The 21,209-nt window shown below is 38.7% G+C and overlaps 1 protein-coding gene across 1 annotated transcript; it reads left to right on the forward strand.

Moving 5' to 3' along the window:
- Positions 1 to 4,841: 4,841 nt before the first annotated feature.
- PSAT1 (phosphoserine aminotransferase 1) lies at positions 4,842 to 19,854 on the forward strand (the record flags this gene model as incomplete). The annotated part of the gene is made up of 9 exons (XM_080638658.1): positions 4,842 to 4,901; positions 7,144 to 7,204; positions 8,387 to 8,456; positions 9,558 to 9,763; positions 11,386 to 11,558; positions 12,640 to 12,809; positions 16,474 to 16,602; positions 18,981 to 19,118; positions 19,749 to 19,854. The coding sequence occupies 9 exons, from the start codon at positions 4,842 to 4,844 to the stop codon at positions 19,852 to 19,854; spliced, it is 1,113 nt and encodes a 370-aa protein (XP_080494784.1).
- Positions 19,855 to 21,209: the final 1,355 nt, after the last annotated feature.

Genomic DNA, 21,209 nt, shown 5'->3' on the forward strand with positions numbered 1-21,209 from the left:
TATGAGGTCGCCACGCAGCCTTCTCTTCTCTTTTCCAGTTTTTGAACTAACTAGTCAATTTTACTTCCTTAAAATAACTTCTCTATGACTTTTTTTTCACATGCATGTGGTTGTATCAGTCCTGGTTTGTAAAAGAACCCTCTGAAGTTTCAGTAGCGAGCCCTGACATACAATGCTTATCTTTATGAGAGATTCAGATGTTGAAAACTCATTACATTGTGCAGTGGTCATGAACAGATGCCTTTTTAGAAAACATTAAATATTTTGCTTTTATTTCACTATTTACAGTGTTGGCTTAGATTTTGAAATATCGTAATATTTTAGTCTGTTTGATGTGGACTTTTCTTGGCATCATGTATGCCATTTGCAAGGGGAACATTTCCCTGTGAATTCCCCTTCACATTCCATTGTGAAGGGGATGGAGGGTGATAGAGCAGTGGAAGGTATTTTTCAGATAGAGGAACTAGGCAAGAAGTAGGGAAGATGATTTGTGCTGAGCTGGGGCAGGGAAAGAACACTGCATAACTTTTCTCTCTACTCTGTTATGAGAGTTCTAGAACAGATTGATCTGTAGAAACACCTGACTCCAGTTGCTTGACAATTATGAAGAAATGGATGAATTCTCCAATAGAAATTTCTGCTGAGCAAATAGCATGAGATTGCCTTAGCTATTGCAATATTGCACAAATAATTGCACATGAAAGTACATTATTTATACAGACTTTGATACTTCAGAATAATAGCAGGTAATACATTAATTTATGCAATTTTTTAGATATTCTTCCAAACATTTGAGGGCTTCAGTCATGATTCATTGCTTGTGATTTTGACTTGCTAGAACAATTACATGCAATCAGGTTCTTCAGCATTAATATGCTGTGTGTTCCCTTTTCAAAGGTAAGACTCTAAAGCTAGTCACTGTGAAATGGTAGATAAAATTAGGAATTCAAAAGTGTTAGGATTTGTGAGGTTAGAAATTATGAATCTGCTATTTGCCCCTAAAAATACCATAAAGAACTTAAATTGTTCTTTATATGGTATGCCTATAAGCAGGTGGCATAAATACGTTTTATGTTATACTACATAACATACGTATTTGCTTTTAAAGTATGAATAATGTCAAAAATCGTAATTTAAAGCAAAATTGGCCAGGCAGTATATAATTTAGATGCGCATGAGTTTTTTTCAGTTGTTTTTACTTAACCATGTTTGTTTGTTTGTTCTTTTTTTTTTTTTTTTTTTTTCAATCTTAACAAGAAACATGAAGGATTCACCATCTCATCCCTGGTGCTGTTGTGTTGCACTCTTACTGTGAGAATCTGGAGTGCATACTTTAAATATAGTTGAATGTTGCATTTGAAGTCAATAGAGATAATGTAAGTCACCTATGGAAGAGTTTTTTAAGGCTGTCATTAATATCTCAGAAGTTTCAAGGTTAAAGCATTTTAATGGAAAGTAAAAAAAAAAAAATAGGGTATAATACATACATTTTAAATTATTATGAAACCATTTTACCCTGAGGTTGTATATAAACTGTTTCAACCTCTTGCTATTAGTCAATGTTTTACACATTTGTCTGTGTTCTTGTTCAACAAAAAATGCCTGAAATCAATAGGCCAGATTTGCTAGAGAACATGTTACTGTTTACTTAAAAAAAATCAAGCATTTCTTTTCTGCCTTTGTTTGGGCTTTCTGAAAGTTACTTTTCACACTTCATAATTGCAGTTTTGGAGCTAGATCTCTGAAAAACAGAATAACCTCCAAACCCTTGTCTGAACTACCTGCATCTGTTTAAAGTCCCTCTAAAATCTGCAGGTCTCACTAGTTTGCTGGACCAGACATCCCAGCTGCTGACTGACACAGCTGCCAGGTTGCTATGTAGTCAGCATTATTTGTCTTTTAATAGTGACGTCAGTTTGTCGGTTATTGTACCAAACAGATAACTCATGTGCACTTGCTGTCCTTGAGTGATCTGATTCTATTCCAGCAGTAGTTGATGATGGGTTTTGTGTCCAGCATAATGTGAAGTTGTGATGAGCCACATAAAAGTTCACTGAAAACTCAGAAACTTTATTTAGATATTACATTTCCTCTGGCTTTTTGCTTGTTGTGTTTTATTTTTCCAGTTGCATCATAGTAAATACAGCACTCTCCTCTTTTGTATTAATCATGCAAATTAATGTTAAACTGCAGAGATTTGTGGCACTTGAAAGGTACTCTGTGTAATGCTAGAAGCCAGAAGCATTCTTGGAAGTCCTGGTTTACAAAAGCTTGTATTTCATACTGGGTAGCTGTGAGTATTGACATAATGAATTTCTGATTTTTTTTTTTTCCATATAACAAAAATATTAAATCATAATTGCTGGCAGCAAAATATTAAAATAGGAGAAATCTCAATAGAAACAGAAAATAGAAACAAGGCCCTGACATGGCCTTTACCATTCCTCTTCATCCTCTCCAACCTGGGTTGGAGGATGATAATCCGTTGCATGTAGTAAAAATGGACTATTCTCTGTTCAGGAAACTTTATGGTTCATACATCCTTATCAATTTTATTTACTTACCATCAGTGAGAATGTGGAATGAATTTTCTAAAACTCTGGGTGGCCATGCTTCCAGCACAGTTGTATTCTGTTCTCAAGGGAGCTGTCATTTTTCACTCTTCTGGTCAGGATGGGATTTTCCTGAGCCAAAAACCTGCAATACCTGGTATTCACTCCTTGTGCTCTGAGCCTGTACTAGCACTAGCTTGCCTGGTGTGTGGTTTTGTGTTCTAGCTCTTTGTGCTACACTTTTAATTCCAAAGTTTTAATTTACCTTGTGGTAAATTAAACCCACACAGTTAGGATTCAAGACTAATCCTGCTAGCGTGTCGAAGCACTTCCCTGTAGTAGTGGCCAGGCTGCCTGATCTGAATCACCAGACTATTTCTGACTGTTTCCACTGCCACTTACTACCTTTCCCCAACAGATTGGAGTTCAAAGCTGCCCCTCCAGTCAGACGTAGGTGGTCTGGGTTCAATACTGGGAAAAGCCCGTAATAGGAGCTTTAACCCTGTTTTTGAGACTGAAGTAGAAATAATCATATTACAGTTACACATGTGTTGTTAGTGAGCATTTTAGTAGGCGCTTCTGTTTAATTAGGATGAATTTTAATGATTAGAATGAATGTAGTCATTCTAGGTGTTATGGCTTGAGACATACTTTAAAAATACCTTAGTGTTTCGAAGAGAATGTATTGTGCCTGTAATGTGAATTTTGCTATTACCTCTTTAGAACTGAGGTAGTTTCTGGTGTCTGAAAGCAAGTTTGGTAGGTTTTTCTTAAGCTAAAGCCATTATTGAAATGAAGGTTTTCTTTGCTCTAAAACCACTATCTCTGTTTACAGTCTTTAAAAACAACATAAAACTTGCATTAAGATGAAAGTCTGTTGTTAACTAGAGACCAGATCAGGCTGTAATCTGTAAATTCTTTTTATCATTCTAGGTATGACCTGCTTGACAGGAAAAGGAACAAATTCAAGTAGCCAGTATTTCTTCAGTGGAATAATTAATAATGAAAAATTACCTTCAATCTAATTCTCAGTATTCACAAAATAATGCACATAAAACCTGTCATTTCTAAAAAAAAAAAAAAAAAAAAGGCAGATTTTATATACAGACTATTAGTGTTGATGATAACTGGGTGAACATGCATGGGACTAAAGTTGGGCCAGCATTATGGGTTACACTGGGCAGACCAAAGAATCTGAGAGCTGTGCTTTATACAGCTACATATGAGAACCATGAATCTCATCCAAGGTAGTTGAAAATTATGGGACTCTGTAAAACCCATCTGTTTTCAATCATACTTAATGTCTTGTTTTGTCAAAAGTTACTTACTGCTACTGCCTTTAAAATAACTTCTGAAAACTGATTGTAAGGCAGTATGGCTCTCACTAGAACAGTTAGAAGAAATTGGATGAGCTAAAGTCTTTCTTTCAGTTACAGCAGTTTAGTTGTATTAACCCTATGTTTTCAATGAACTTACACCAAGGCATCTGTGGAAAGAATGGTTTAGTATTTAGGATACTAGCCTAGGATTTGGCAGACCTCAAGGCAAGTCCCAGCTCTGCTATCCATTATGTGACATTAAGTTTCACACCTCTATTGCTTTTAATCCCTTTCTATGAAATGAAAATAGCAGTTTGCTGGCAATGGGCTGTTTGGGTCAAGAGAGCACAAAAGCAGGTACTTCTTGGATTAGTGAAGGTAGGGATCCTGCTCCTCTCTGCCAAGAAGGAACGGGGCAGCCACAGCTTCTGGGCACCTCTTTCAAGATGAAATACCGCCCGAAATTCATTGTAACTATGGACTGCTGGTTTTAATGTCTCGTGTGTTCAGACACATCAGTTTTGGAACACGTGTCCCAGCGCTGCAGCAGCAGCAACTGCATGAGGGAAAAACAGAGCAGTTACTTGTAGGACATGCATTCTCTCTATCTGCCTGTCTACCCACCCACCCAGTGAAATCCTGGCAAGGTTCACTGAGGCTTGCCAGGCACAAGGCTTATTTAAACCCCTCGCTTCGAGCCCTTGTCCGCAACCGGCCCCTCCGGCCGTCTTGGGCTGAGGGGAGCCGGGTCGGGGGTCAGGGACCGCGGCGAGAAGAGGTGGCTCCGCGCACCGCCCCGCCACCCTGAGCACGCTGCCAATAGGCGGCCGGGGAGAGCCCTGCCCCTGGGGTGCGTGCGGCAGCAACCAATCGGCGCGCCAGTCGCAGGGGGTTTATACCGGTGCGGCCGGCGGCGCGGCTGTTGGGTGGTGGCGGCGGCAGCAGAAGCGGGGGCGGTGAGAAGAGCATCATGGAGAGCGGGCGGCAAGTGGCGAACTTCGGGGCCGGGCCGGCCAAACTGCCGCGCTCCGTGAGTAGGGGCCGGGCTCCTCCCGTACTGCGGGGCGCGGTGGTGGGTGTCCGGGCGGACGTGTCTTGCCGGAGCTACGCGCTGAATGGGCTGTCGCCGGGGTGAGGCGGCGGCACAGCGTCTGGTGCCTACCGACCGGCCCTTCCCGACTCCCCGGGGGCTTCCGCGGGCGCCGGGTGCACAGCGAAGGCTGGGGAGGCTCCAGTGAGTCGTAATAAAACGGAATTACTTGAAGAGCGGCGAAACTTAGTTTCTTCTCCCTCCCTCCCCAGCTGAATGCCTTGTTAGTGGGTTTTTTGGAAACTCTCCCTAATGTGGGTTTAGGATCGCTCGCCCCGAGCTGTTTTTCTGAGTCTGATCATATGGTCGTTGACGAAGGGCTATATCAGCTCCTGGATGAGTAGTAAATCCTCGGATGTGCGAGGGTAGCTGTGTTGAGTGTGTTACTTGTAAACTGATAAACAACGTGGTAATTCCCCGAGAAGTCTTTGTTTAACGAATGTTAATGAGTGCAGTGTAGGCTCAACCCTCGGGAAAGTTGCATCAGCAGCTATGGATTATCCATCCAGTCACATACGGAGAGAGGGTGGCTTCTGCGAAATTGTGTGCATCTGACTTTCAATTTAAGAGTTACGGATTGTGGAGATCTTTCCATGTTTTCTTAATTTCCTTCATAATTTTCTTCCTTATTTTATGTGTTATTTGTTTAATAATTTTGTTTGGGTGAAAAAATGTGCTGTGCAGCAGCGCTTTTTTCTTTTTTTTGGTTGTTGTTATTTTGTTTGTTTTTACTCTTTACTCTCATTCTCCTGGGAATGTCCTTTGCACGTTATGCTGAAAAGAAACCTGTTGTTCTGTCTTGAACCCTTGGTTCCAAAAGAGCTCTTTGAAGAACTGCTGCAGTATCTAGCTGTCTGTCACAGAGTACTGAAAGTTGGGCTCACGGTTGGAGGAGACCACAGCTAACTCCTTAGTATTAATCTGCTCCCTAGAATTAATCTGATTTTCCCTCTGGAAAACTCAGTAATCTCACACGGACTCCTGTGTCACCTCGATTGTTTCACTTTGATATGGGCTGAAGTGCTCAAACTCGCTAAACAAGGTGGACAGAGCTCTTTGTGGTTATTACAAGGCATACCATAAATGTCTTTTGCAACACGTGCCGAAGAATATTACTAACGGAATTGGATTTTATCAAGCAGTTCAACAAGCACTTTCTTCTAATAATGTGTGTGCCCTCTTTGACTTTTTTTCCCTCCTCTGACATGAATACACTTGCATGTGAAACATGGTGGTTAAAACTTTACAATCTCTAACATCAAAAGCAGCACAGTTGTTTCTGGTTGACCTCTTGGTGACCAGCTGTTACAGTTGATAGGCCATGCAGATACCCTGTCAGCAGAGTAGATCTCTTGTTCCTGAAACTCTTTGGAGCACTTCTCTGGCTTCTTGGTAGATCCTGGGGTGCATGCAACACAGTGCTTGTTTTGGTGGCTTTTGTACTGAGGCTCCCTCTTCTATTGCTGAGAGTGTTCTGACTTTCACACAGGAGCTTGCTGAAATTGGAAGCTGCAGATTTAATGGATAGAATGTAATTTCTCTTTGTTGATACGCAAGAGCTGTGGGAGAAGAAACAACAACAGAAGGCTGAAGCAGCAGATTACCTGACTAGGGCTTTTATGAGTGCCCTCTGGCTTCTGGTTGTCTTAAAACTTTGCTTGATTTCTTTGTTAACTTTCGATGGCATAGAGAAGGCTCATCTTCAAAAAGTGTGGGGCTTCATTCTTGTCCTGTTGTGTCAGTTTGTGGTATCCAATTCCCCATGATGATTGTTTTCTTTTCTGCTTTCCTCCTTGGTTGTCCTGTTTGCACAAGTCAAGTGAAAGACACAGGGTGGAGGGGTGGGCATTTAAGATACTTGCTTAGAAAGAGTATGCATGGAAGCATTAAGTGTTCTGTAAGAGGCTGGGAGTTCTATCTAACTCCTAGAAATCATCCTGAAATCTGGAAATATAGCCATTGAAATAGTAAGTTAAAACACAGTCTCCACAACAAGCATTTGATTATGCTATCTTATGAAAAGCCTTCCACAACAAAATTATATTGGTGGCCATACTTCTGTTAATCTTACTTAAGTGTCAGGTTACTGCAGTATGGAGCAGCTGGCATATGCATGATGCATCAGTGTCTCCAGATAGTGGAAAATTCCCTTAATTTATTTGTGGATTTTTTCCTTTGTTAGGTATTACTAGAAGCACAGAAAGAATTGGTGGACTACAAAGGACTTGGTATAAGTGTTCTTGGTAAGACTGAAAAATACAGATTTTGATATTTATTTTTTTTTTAATTTAGACGTTTGACAAATTGTTTAATAAAACTTTTTCATCTTGGTATTTAAACTCCTTTTCTTTACTAATAACTTATTCTGCTACTATGTATGTTCAGAGAATATTTTTTCACATTGCTTTTCTTCTTCCATTCATCGGCCCATAAAGTGATACATAGCCAGATGTTTAGCGATACAAACAAAGGATTAGAGACAGTAAAAAAAACTAATCATATTGAGAACATTAGTACTTTTGGACCACTGGCCAGGAATATGGGAGTGTATTCATATATAGGCAATATATATATATGTATCTATAAAATAATATATGTGTATACACATATTATCCACAAATATACAAATGCTATATGTGTGTATATATAGATACCATATATAGGATCTTATATACTGTGTGGCAGAACACTTCAGATACACCTGATGGATAGCATCTTTCTCATTAGGAAGGCAGTGCTGTCCTGTCATAAGGAGGAGGTGTCTTCTGCACCATATGGTAGCTGACTGGCTTTTCAGCTCCGGTTGCACAAAACTTTATGCAAGAAGATGGTCAGCATTTTACTAGTTCTCTGAAACTGTTTGTTTGCTAGAAGTGGAATGTGCACCAGTCTGCAGGATTTGTATTCATGTTTAAATTGTACGCGCTTACGGATGGAAGGAAGCATATGGATATAATTAAAAGAATTAGTGTTAGTTAACCCTAAGTGTGCTTAATATTTAATTAGGATTATAGCATGAAGAAGCCTCGCAAAAAATAAAAGAACAAAACAAACCACTACACCTTACTCTATACTTGCTGCAGCATAACTAGCAGAGAAAATTTGTAAGAGTGAGAAAAACTTATGCCTTTCTAAGTATTATTTTTTTCACATAAATGTAGTTTTTCTTGATGGTAGTAAGGTCGTGTGAATGCCAAATGTGAATGGATTGGGTTTGCCTGGATCTGGACAAGACTGAAGGTATAAGTCTTGTTTAAGTATTTAGGAAGGCTAAGCAATAAGAATAGTATGACTTGAAACTGGAAATGGGACTTCCAGCATTTTAGGTCTATAGAGTAAAAGTTTTAAAGCTTAATGCAATTTTAAAATAACATTGATGTATTACATATTGTTTCATGTTATTTCTTCTTGACTTTCCACCAAAGAAATGAGCCATCGGACCTCAGACTTCACAAAAATTTTAAATACAGCTGAAAATCTGGTGCGTGAATTGCTGTAAGTCAGTTACTTCCTACTTATTTTTGTGTTAGTTGCACCAGTAGTGACTAATGTGGAGACTGTGGAGACCCTTCCTTGAAAGCACTTGTTTGTGGGGAGTGGATTGCCTTTTGTTTTAGATACTGTGTCTGATAGAGTATTAATCTTGGAGAGGACACTGGTCTTCTGTTTGTCTGATGCTGATTTATTTGGATTTGACTAAGGGCTTTTATTAGGTTAAGATGCTTTTTATATGTCTACTACACACTGATTAGTTGCCTTTCTTATGAAACTTTAATTTTTGTCACCTTCATAGAATTAATTAAGGGCATCAACTTTCTTCAAGAAATAAGTGGAAACAATGGAAATCAGCTCTCTAGTGGTATAGAGGTGATCTGTACATTACGTATTTTAGAATCCTTGAGCAGGAGCCCTTTTCCTGTTTGTAGTGTGACACGTTTTTCAAACTTTGAAATAATTATATTGTATATTAGAATTAGTGTTGTCATAGTAGCTTACAGTGTTAATCATCTCATACAAAAGCTTGACTGTCAATCGCAGGCTGAGTTATTTACAGCGGGGTTTCAATGATTAGTTTGAACGAGTAATTTTTGTCACTGTATGGACAACTCCTTCTAGCACTTGCTCTACATGCACAGTTTACTATACAGTTGCACTTCCGACTGAAGGGCCTCAGAGCTGAGTTCTACTGTGAGCACTTTGGTGCGAAGTTTGTGGCCTGACAGAAAAGCCATGAAGCAAGCAGTAGACAAAATTACACGTCAGCATTAATTCTACTGGAATATCTTCTAAGCTTGTGTGTACTATGATAGTAAAGCTACTCAGGAGTGAATTTATTTGATGATATCCAAGGGGGGTTGAAAAAATTGTTTTCATCAATTTTTTGCAGTAAAATATATAGCATTACTCTTGATACTTAAGTTGTTAGTGAATACCAGTGCTGAAGTAAGTTAATGAGATTTGGTCTAAACTCTTGGCAGAGTCTTCTGAAATGACAGTGTTTTCCTCTGCTGCTGTATGCTGTAAATGCATAATATCAAGTAGTATGCATCCTGTGTCTTCTGGGAATAATAATAGATGGTTATTTCTTGTATGCAGAAATGTACCAGAAAACTACAAAGTCCTCTTCCTCCAAGGAGGTGGATCTGCTCAGTTCAGTGCAGTCCCACTTAACCTTATTGGTTTAAAGGGGGGAAGACATGCAGATTATGTGATTACTGGAGCTTGGTCAGCAAAAGCAGCTAAAGAAGCGGAGAAATATGCCAAAGTGAATATTGTTCATCCACAACTAGGAGCCTATACAAGTAAGTTGATGACTACATCTGTTCATATGAATGCTTAGCTTTTTGAATCACTCTAAAAAATGGTCCAACTCAGCTATTAGGTTATTCAGTGTTAACTAGTTAGAGTTGACTGTCCAGCACTCAAAAGATTGCCTGCCCCATCTCCCCATGTTCATCACTGGGAGATCTGTTAGGTGTCTTAACCTTCTCCACCAAAAGACAATTGTGACACTAGGCTGATCAGATTGCAGAAAATAAGCTGCAAGAAGCAAACGTGTATTAGTAGGGAAATGGTCTGGGCTGTCTGATTTTCTTTTTTTCTTTTTGTATTTTTTTTGTTTATTTGTTTGTTTGACTGAGTTCTTAAGCTATTTTCAGGGATATTGCAAAGTATTTCAGTTTCAAGTACACTCAATGAGATTGCTGTGAAATTCAGAAGCATGTTTAGTATCTTAACCTTGTTGGCCCAGGAGATGGAAGACCTGCATTCTGTTACCTGTTTTCAGGGGTTCCCAAATACTTATCTTTCCCACCCATGTGTCATAACAGGCAGTTAGCTCTGAAATAGAAGAGGCATTTCAGCTCTTCCTCTGGAACCTTATTACTGGACATAACATAATCTGAATGAACACAGTGTAGAAGGAAGAAAAAGGTTTACTGTAATTGAAGCATTAGGCATTTTTATGAGACAGTCTGTGTGAAGAACTTAAGTGTATAATTTGTATATACATAAATAATTCTTGGGGTAAGGATACCTGAATTCTGGTTTCTAGTCCTGCTAGTCATGCTCACTTGTCTTAGTTTTGGTCCAAATGATAGCATTTGAGCTGGTAAGAGTGGCAACAGGAAAGGCAAAGAATATCCACATATGAGTTAGTATATTAACAGGTGATTAGAGCTCAAACTTGAAGGATCAGTTTATATCCTTTGAGTCAAAGGAAGGAATTCAACCTACAATTTTCCAGTTGAGGGAGTGTATCCACCATTTGGCAGCTGTAGATGAGGGGAGGGGTAGTAAGTGATGATGGAGGCAGTAACAGCACACTTCTTCCCCATGTGTTTTGGAGGAGAGAAGAGAGAGCAACCATTTGTTCTATGCAAAACCTGTTCTGTGCTGTCAGGGCATGCCTGTATTTTGCCTGTTGACAGAGGAAATACTAGTTTTGCAAATCAGTTGCAAAGCTTAAATGAGAGGTAGGCAGATAAACTTGTGTTCAGCTTGGGCAAGACTGAAATGCTTCTGGGGATCCTGAGAAATGCAGCTTTGGAGAACTTTGCCAGTGAGAATCTGCAAGATTCTTGGATCCGGTGCCTCAATTCTCTGAAATGCTGTTTTGTACTCCATGGCAGTAGTTTTCAGTCTGGGATTGCAAACCTGATTAAAATCCCTTGAGGAATAAGGGCTGATAATTTTCAGGCTGATAATTGAAGGGTGTTTGCAAGCTTAATGGTGGCTCATCACAGAATTTTGAGAATGCACTGATGTATTTCATTTGCAGATAGATTATATCTTCCTAGTAACAAGATAATGAATGCTTTATACTGCAAAATTGTTGTAGGTTTGCACTTAAGTCTGCATTTTACTTGAACAGGAAAATTCCTTATCTCCAGTGACCTTTGGTTTTCTTTTTTGTCTGTCTCAGGCATTCCTGACCCAAGCACTTGGAATCTTAATCCAGATGCATCTTATGTTTATTACTGTGCTAATGAGACTGTTCATGGTGTGGAGTTTGACTTTGTACCTGATGTCAAAGGAGCAGTCTTGGTTTGTGATATGTCATCAAACTTCCTGTCCAGACCTGTGGATGTTTCTAAGGTATAGTGTTGGACACAGTGGCTGCATAAAGCATTCTCAAACTTAAATGCACATATTTAGACAGTTTGAAACATCTGGGTGGCTGGAGATGCTGAGCAGTGTAATGCAGGGCATAGTGTTTTGTTGATTTTTGTATCTGATGGTGAGTACAAATTTTTGAATTTAAAATCTAAAGTTTCAGATTTCAGTGTCTACCTGTTCTCCCCCTTTTTTGTTTCTTTTTTTTTTCTTTTTCCAGTAAAACCAGGCTGAATTATGTTGAAATAGTTCATGTTAGTATCTGTCCAAGTTTGTCTGCTTTGTGGTCTTCACTGATGCTGTAGCTGAAAAAGATATCTTCTGAATCGTGTTTAGTCTGTAGATAGTGTATATGGCTATAGCAAGGTACTGTGAATCAGAGTTTTTGATCATGCCTCTTACATGGAAAAGCTGTAACCCTCTTTAAGCTGATAAAGCTTCCTATGCCTCACAACTGTTGTGCCTGTTTTATAGACAGTGCAGAGACAGAACACAGTACTTGCTTGCTTACGTTTGTAAAGTGTGTTAGGAGTGGGAAGTGTTACTGACCACTGAGGTATCATGTTTTACCTTTTTTATCTGTGTATAGCAAAAAGAAGGGGCAATTGTTAGTGCATTCATCTTGGGCTTTCCTCATCTGCCTTTTCAAACAGGTAGATTAAATGATCCTCTGAAATACCACATCAGCTGAAAATATTGTGATCTCTGTATGAATTTATTTTAGTAAATTCTCTTGGAGTACGGTGAAACTGGGACAGGCTGCCTTGAGAATTATTTGTGGCTACTAAATAAACATTTAGCAAATCTTAGGGAAATTTATTGTTCCTCAGTTGAAAGAAGGTAGATGGCTCTAATAATAGACATATATGGGATAGTAACTGCAGCTGTAACTGCACTTTGAAATCAGAACTTCTCTTTTTTGACTTACAACTTGCATGTTTTCAACACATTCTCCAAGCTGTTATGCTGTCTTGTACCCTGTTGTATAATGACAGTGGAGTATTCATCAGTTACAAGATCTACTAGTGGATGCATGTAACGAGTCCTTCTTTTCTTCTGTTAGTTTGGAGTGATTTTCGCTGGTGCTCAGAAGAATGTTGGCTGTGCTGGAGTTACTGTTGTAATAGTACGTGAGGACTTGTTGGGATTTGCACTGAAAGAATGCCCTATAGTGCTCGATTACAAAACGCAAGCAGTGAATGGCTCTTTGTATAACACTCCACCGTGCTACAGGTAATTTGCCCTGGTATTTAACATCTCCTGTCTGGAAAGCAACTGCACCGCCATCTGCTGCTCTTACTGAGAAAAGTTTCACAAGCTCAGTATTTGCCTTCAAGCCACTAATACGTTGGTGTGTTTCACGGGAACCCCGTGGGAACATGGGAAGTGTCCAGCCACATGATGGTAGCAGGCTTTGAGGTAGCCATAAAGGGCAAAGTATTTTTAGAAGCAAATATTGTATGTCCTAATTCCATTGTGAAAGTTTCAGGATCCAATTTTGCCTTTTATGAACTCTTGTCAATTCAGTGGTGGTGCTTCTGTCACTTGCAAATAGATAATTTGGCACTTAGTCTTGCCTCTTGAACACTCAGTAAAGTTTTGATTTAATTTGTTCCTGAGGTTTTTCTTGGCGTTTGAACCTCCAGATCCCTACCTCTGCTGTAAATAATAATAAATGTTATTTTTAAAAAAATATGTCTCGTTCTAGCTACACCATTTACTGCTGTTGGTTTTGAAATGAAACTGCAAAAGGTTGTGGGGTTGTTTTGTTTGTGTGTGGTTTTCTTGGTTTGTTTTTTTTTTTTTTTCAAAGGTAATTTAGTCATGGCTGTGTTTTATTCTCCAGTACAACTTTCCTTATTTCTTTTCTACTCACTTCAGTCTTTGACTTGGCATCCAGAAATGAAATTGATCTAGCTTCATAATCATTGCTAGCAATTAAGATCATAAAATTGGCATTTACTTGGTGATTTCATGTATGCAAGAAGCAGAACAGACTGCAAGTTGCTCTTTTAATATTACTGGCTCCTACCTTGTGTTAACTAGTGAAATGATGTTTTGCTGCTGGAATATTTAGGTGTTGACCAATAGTATCTACCCATTCTTAATCTGGAGCATTTCTGTACCAGTGTTCACTAGAACAAATATTTAAAAAAAGCAGATCTTCAAAACAGGTATTTCCTCCCCTTCCCCCCTCCCTCTTCCTCTTCCTTCTCTAAAGTTTTTTTAAATTACTTCAGAATTTTGGCATGTGTGAAAAAGTCAAGATTAAAAATCGATGTCAGACTGCAATAATAAATCTTATCTTTAAAAGTAGAAATCGTTAAAGTTAAGTTGCCTAATGGTGTCCAGCGGATAATAAATGCACTGTATAGGCAGTAAGTACAGTGATTCATGTGTATAAAGCCTACCTTAATGCCACTGCTTAAAGTCAGTACAATTTTAAGTGATACTAATTGTATTTCTGAATCTGCTGATTCTTACTACCTAAGTAACAGAGGCAGTTGTCTTAATTTATCTGAAGAACTGTAAATCTCATCAGCATATGTTTACCCCAGATTTTACAATGTTCAACTAGTTTTCCCAAGCAGTATGCATACTGTAGAGTATGTAGTGCTGGAATGATGTACTCCGGCTGCCACCATGTCTGCCCTTGTTAGCAGGGTACACACAACTGTTAAGACTGCTGTGTTAAGGGCTGCTGTTAAGACAAGAATTTACCTTAAATGTTTCCAGATTTTTTGTAGTTTTTCTGAATGTTGCTTTAACATGGGCTATGTGTCTCTTTTCCCAGTGATTGAAAAGCCTGTGTTCCACGATTTATTATTTTCCTGACTGCCAAGTCCAGCATTCTGATTTGGACACTGTGTACTTGCACATGCTAGGTTTTAATTCCAGCCATTCATGTTGTCCAAGTACAAAGCTATTTCCATTTGAAAGGTTCTACTTAATCTCAGCATTTAGACCAGAGGAGCAACACAGTTCGAGAAGCAAACCAAATTAAATTCTGCAGCTTAATTTTAGCCACTGCAAAGAACTTCTGAGAAGAAAGTGCTGCTTTAGATGTAACTCAATATGTGTCAGTAACATCAACAAGTTAGTGAAAGATTAAGGGAGCTGAAAAATGAAGTTGAACTAGCAGTTTTTCTCCTTTCGTATCACTGTCTTGCCAGATTTTGCTCCATCCGACAGACCCATGTCGGAGTAGACTCCAGGATCAGAATGTAACACAGACTGAAATGTTGGCAGGGTGCACATCTGTTTGGCTTGGCTCTAAATGCCTGTTCCAGTTCCTGCAAGTAACTGGCAAAGCTTTTTAGTCCTTCTTTTCTCAGCTCTTTTCCTTGCACTCTCTAATGGCCTGCTGGCAAACAGGCAGGAAATATTAACTGAATTTGCAAAAGCTACTTCAGCAAGATGTTAAGCAAAATTAAATTAAGGTGATGCTAATGGCTTTTAAACTCTTTGCGCTACAGAGCTTGACTCTTTGACCCTGATCTGCTTTGCTAAAATTAACAATAAATTTGCTATAAAAATCTCATTTCCAAGCTCCAGAGTGTGTTTTGCATTTAAAATTGCTCCAGAAACATTACTTTGACATGAAAGAAGGATAAAAGATTTCAGCTGGCTGGGTTTTGTGGATGACTCTAAGGCTGACTTCTTTAAACTTTACTTACCCAAGAAACTTCACTGAAGGAAGTGAGGGCAAGAGGTCAATGTAGCCCTGTATTTTTGGCGAGGGCATAGGCTTCACTTAAATCTTTTGTGCTGGGCTAGTTGATAGTGTGCTGTCATAAATGTATCAGGATTCTCCTCTTAAAGCTGTAAGGTGCTCTGTGTGAAAGTCAGTCTGCAGTCTTTCTGCAGTGTTCAAAGATTTGATGCTGGCATCCCCATAGAAATTAAAAGTAGCAAAGTTTAAAGCAGCCTCCTGCTACTTTTGTGTTAGGGAAATGTGTAGGGTAATGTTCTCTGAGCACTCCCTTGGAATCTGTAATGAAGGGATTAATAAAAGCAAACTTGTTGGGAATATGCCATAAAAACTTGTGAACAGATTTTTTTATGTAAAGTGTTGTAGTCATGGGAAATGCCTAGCCTTGAACAAGCTGAGTTTTGTAGCTAAAGCACCAGGGCAAAAGGCCTCAGGGATTTTTTTATGTGGCACTTATTAACTAGCATTGAAACACTAATACACCCAAGCCACCTGATGCCAGGAGGCTTCCAGATCTCTACTTAGAACTTGAATGGTAACGAATTAGTTAATAAGTGTGCTGTATCATTATTTGTTTCACCAAACTTCACTTTTCATGTGGGCAAAAGGTCTTTTTAGACAGAAATGGGATTATAGTTTATTTTTGATGTTTGAAAATATTATTAGATTTCTGGTATTATTAGTGTACATACATTTGAGGTTCACTGCTGTATCTTTGCTATAGTAGCCATGCAGGGCGGATGCTACTCGCTTTTGCACTACCTCTGGCTCTTTCTAGGACTTGACAGATAGTTGTGTGGTCAATGAACTGGCAGTTATTGTAGCATGTCTGGGGATGTCCTGGGCAGCCTAGCAAGGCTGCAGGAAACCTGCAGGACTTGTGCTTCTGTGGTGCAAAGGAGGAGGTCTGGTACAACAGATTTGTGTAACATCTGAAGTTCTTTATCTGTGTTCAAAAAATACTGCCTGCTTGAAATTGTCATTATTTGTAAAATACTTCAGACTCTGGGTTGTTAAGCACTCTAAAACCAAACATATGGTTTTGTTACTGAGACAGTTTGTGAACTCATAAATAGGACTGTGATTTTTGTGGGTTTTTTTTTTGGGGGGGGGGTTGTCTTTTTTTTTTTTTTTTTTTTTTTTTTTTGTAGTAATCTGACTGAAAAATATTCTTTCCTTTTGTAGTATTTATATCATGGGGCTGGTACTGGAATGGATAAAGAATAACGGTGGAGCTGCAGCTATGGATAAACTCAGTTTAATCAAATCACAAATGATTTATGATATTATAGACAAATCGAACGGATTCTATGTGTAAGTTCCTATGCTTTTCCCCTGTTTTCAACTCTTGTTGCAGAGCCAAACCTTTGTTACTTTTAAGAACCTGGTTGCAGCATATTTTTAACGTTACCTCTTCAGTATATAGAAATTCCTGTAGGATTACGTGCGTAAAACATTCACTTGGTAACTATTTGTTCAAACTATTCACTTGACAAAGATGAGTCTCATTCCAGGAGGAAGCTATTTCAAGTTATCCTGTATCAGTCAGCTATAAAGCATATTAGTAATCTGTGTTCTAAAGTTAATAAAATGCAGGAGCCTAGGAGAAGAGTATACAAAAAAACAGATATAGAGCTTGTGGTTAGTATGCTTACTGAATCTCTTGCAGGCCAAAACAGAGAAAGTGGCTTGTAAGAAACTGCAGTGACCGCTTTTGCATCACATCCTTCCTACTGTCTCTTTCAGTAGTCAGACTCTGCTTTCTCTCTGTCAAGCAGAGAATTTTAATTAGCTAATTATGCTGTGTTCTCAAACAGTTTCTGGATAGAAAGAGGAAGATCAGACCTAGATGTAATAAAAATGTAATACAGTTTAGTTTCCTCAGTAATTTTTTATGTATTTCCAAAGCAGACTTAACCCTCTGATTTTTACATGTTGTTGCAAGGTATTTTTGATCTCATAGGACCAAATATATGTGTAGTTAAAAGCAGATGTTGTAATTTGGAATAACTGTAATATTTGCCAAGCTCAAACCAATAACTGTGAAACTGCAAAATGTTTTCCTTCACTTTCAGTATAAAATCCACATTTTTGGGACATAATAACTTTCAAGCCAAAGTTAGGATAGGGCAAATTAAATTTGGATTTTAAATTAAAGCTGGCTGTAACTTTAATTGGCAGGGATATAGTTTCATCATAATATTTAATACATTCTGCTTATCCATTTAATGAGGAGAACTTTGCCTTTAGCATTGTCATGATCAGGATTGTGATCCTACGGTACTGAAATCCTGAGGGTTTTTCATAAACTTCAGTAAGCAATTGAAGCATTGAAAAAATATTTTGTGACAAAGAGAAATCTGTTTCTGGCAGGCTGGTCTGTGAGGGGGATATGCAATGCAGATGGGATTGTAAACATTGGGAAGGCAAAACAGAGCCATATACATCTTAATAAGCAATACCTTCAAGACTGGAATTTTTTTTGTTTTATCTGTGACTCAAAGGGAGACTCATCTGGAGCTGCTTTCCCAGCTGTAATGTAGCATGCCTTACTGCGTAAGCAGTGTGACAAGCCAGTTAGCAAATGGAGACTTTCTTCCACGAAGTGCTGTGTCCCATTTGCAGTTTACTTTCCAAAGTCTGTACACTGACTGAGTTACACTGGATTGCCTTATAGTAACTGGATCTTCCAAAAGCTATAGCATAGCTACAGATTTGCAAATATGGGAATGCTCACATGCATAGCTCTTTTTCAAAAGTTTTTTTTCTGGTTGCATCTCAAGTAGAAAATTTGCATAGGCAGATATGATTGATCTTTTTTCTCTTCAAAATGGATATATGTACAAAGGAACCAAGGGAGGAACTGAAAAATAATGATACCCATTCTTTGTCAAATAGAATAATAATAGGTATGAAACTTGCATGCAGTTTATGGGAATTTATTCCTAATGAGTTCCTGTAAGAAACTACATCACAGCCTTAGGAAAGAATAAATCTGGAGGCTTCATATCTCCTTTGTAACTAGACGCACTAAAGAAAACTCTTTAAATCACCCCCAAGCCACCCCCCTATTCTTACCTTCATAAAATAATTGAAGAGAAATTCTGCTTTAAATGTATCTTGAATTTTCTAGTTTAGATTAAAGGGAATTTTAAGCGGTTAAAGAGCTGTGATGCACCTCAGATGCTGTGGCCGTGTATGCAATGCAAGATTTGTTTTGCAGATCTCTACTTGAGATGTTCATGATTCTGAATACTAATGTAGAAGGTGGACTGAAACCACTGACAGAAGTCCCTAATGTCTATGGAAATTTCTTTCTTATACTTCCTTTAGCTTTGAGGAAACTGCTTGAGAGTTAGTCAAAATTCACTGTACCTAATCTCATTCACCCTAGGGAATGTAACTGAGACTGTTGTGGGTGGGGTGGTGGTTTTTATTATGCTGCCTATGCATTCTTCTGGGGCAATTCTGAGTATGCCAGGAGGAGTTAATAAGTCTTCCACTTACTGTTTCTGTTAGTATACTTGTTTAAAGGAAGGTTGCTTTCTTTCACAGAAAGTAATGACTTTTCAGCTATGGAGGAATGACTTTGGTGATAAACAGGTGCAGTTTCGCTTTCTGAAAGTGTATGTAGCTGAAAATGTAAAATTAGCACAAAATGGATTAATCATCACATTCTGCAACTTTTCTAGATGTCCAGTGGAGAAAAAGAACCGAAGCAGAATGAATGTCTCTTTCCGTATTGGCAGTACCAAGGGTGATGAAGCACTGGAAAAGAAATTTCTTGAGAAAGCTGTGGAGCTCAACATGATATCTCTGAAAGGGCATCGGTAAGTATTAGTCAGATGAATCCCTTTCCTGTGCAGAATAAACTGTTAACTACAGTGATATAGCAGCAGGCTTGTGCATTGATTTACCAGCCTTTCTTGCCCACATGCTGTTCCTCATGCTGGTTTGACATCATTTGGGAATAGCAGTCTGAGAGAGTCTGATACTATAACCAGAGACTGCTGGTGGCTCAGCTACTGCTGAGGTGTGGTGGGCTTCAGAGAGCTTTCTCCTCAATTCTGCTGTCAGTTTGGTAAATCTGGCTCTGTGCAAACTCCAAAGAAGGTGACTCTCGAGGTCAGATTCTGTCACCGTATAAAGCTTTTCAGTGTGCCTTGTCTGCCTGGTTGCAAGAGCTCCTTCCCATGTCCAGTGGTGTTTGTGGGATTAAAAACAGATAGCTTTTTGATGTCACAGAGCTACAGTGTTAGAGCTACAAATAACTAAAAAACACTTGAGTTTCTCTAGGTTGTAAGCCTGCTATGAAAACTTAAATGTTGCTTCTTATTCACATAAAATGTGAATTTTTACCCCTTTGGAGTTAGGGGTAGGTTAAAATGTCTGTGAATGTTATTAATGTCTCTTCTCGGAATATACAAAACCTGTCTATTTTTTTTCTGTTTTCAATTCAGATCTGTGGGAGGAATCCGTGCCTCTTTATACAATGCGGTGACTGTAGAAGATGTTCAGAAGCTTGCAGCATTCATGAGAAGCTTCCTGCAGATGCATCAGTCATAAATGCTGATGGGTTAGAACCATGCTGCACATCTATGGAATAAAAGCTAAAGGGTTTGAGAGTTACTGTGGTACCACACAGCTGTAGCGCACAAGTTATATTTTCTTTTAGTTCCTGTAGCTATTTTAGTCAACTGTAAGGGATTGAGGCTCAATCTTGCAATAACTTGCCAGCCTTGATTTCACTGAGGGTAAGGATCCCCAGGCTGATAAACATTGGTTCCAAAATTTGCAAAACAGTGTTCTAATATGTAGTTAAAACATGATAACATTGTAAGATGCTATGAATCTGAGTCTGATTCTTGCTTCTAGTCACAAATGACTTCTTCAGCAATGCCTTGTTTTCAGTAAATGTCAAGAGACAAAATCTGTCGTGGGCTTTCTGTAATACTTCACAAATACCCTGTGACTACACAATGAAGCTAGAACTAATGTTAAGTGTTCTCTAAGGACATCTAGTTGGTTTATCAGATATATTCCACCATCAGGAATATAGTTCAGAAGTTAGTGTCTGTGTTCCTAACTTGAGGACCTTACCTTCAGACTCCTGCTCCCATGCTTGAAGCACTACCTCAACAGTTCCATGTAGTGATACCCATTGTAGTTAAAGTCTGTAGGATTGAGCCTTTTTTTGTGTTATCATTTATAGGTTTAAAGCTAGGATGCATGAGTCTCTAATTACATAAATTTATATGATGTTGTTTATTTCTTTGTGCATTTTGTATGTTAAACTTCTCTAGGTTAATTAATTTTATATTCTTATTTTGGAGTGTGCATATCTGCTCCTGCCAAAAACTTGGTTTTAATTTGTCAACCTACTGCCAAACTAGATGGCTGTATTCCACTCGGTGGATCTGTGACTTTCTCTGCACTGACTTCCTAGCCCAAAGTACAGCAGACTTTTTTGTTTGGTGCTTATAAAATGTCTTCCCTCTCTAACTGCTTCAGTGTTTTCTCTGCCTTTTCATTGCTTCAGTTCTGTACCTTTTTGTATGTGGGGATTTGCCCAGCTGCAGTAAATACAAGTCTTGACTTCCCTGCCTTTTCCTGATGCTTCATCACACTTTTGGCCCAGCTTTCTCACTCAGTCCTTGCAGACTTTGATAGTCTGGGCTAGAGAAGGAACTGTGGTTTTATGCAAAGATCTGTTATACTACCCTTAAGTTACTTTTTTTTTCTCAGCTTGTGACTTTACTGCCATTTACCATATAGAGACACTACCCTCCTACTTTAACTTATGTAGAAGGTATCTATCTGTTAGTATCATACTGTTTAGCATTACTGCAGCTGCTTACAGACTATAAACTCTTTGGTACAGGACTGGGGCTTTCTTATTTTTATGTAACACCAATACAGTA

Source organism: Psittacula echo, assembly GCF_963264785.1.
Source record: "Psittacula echo genome assembly, chromosome: Z".
Classification (NCBI taxonomy): domain Eukaryota; kingdom Metazoa; phylum Chordata; class Aves; order Psittaciformes; family Psittacidae; genus Psittacula; species Psittacula echo.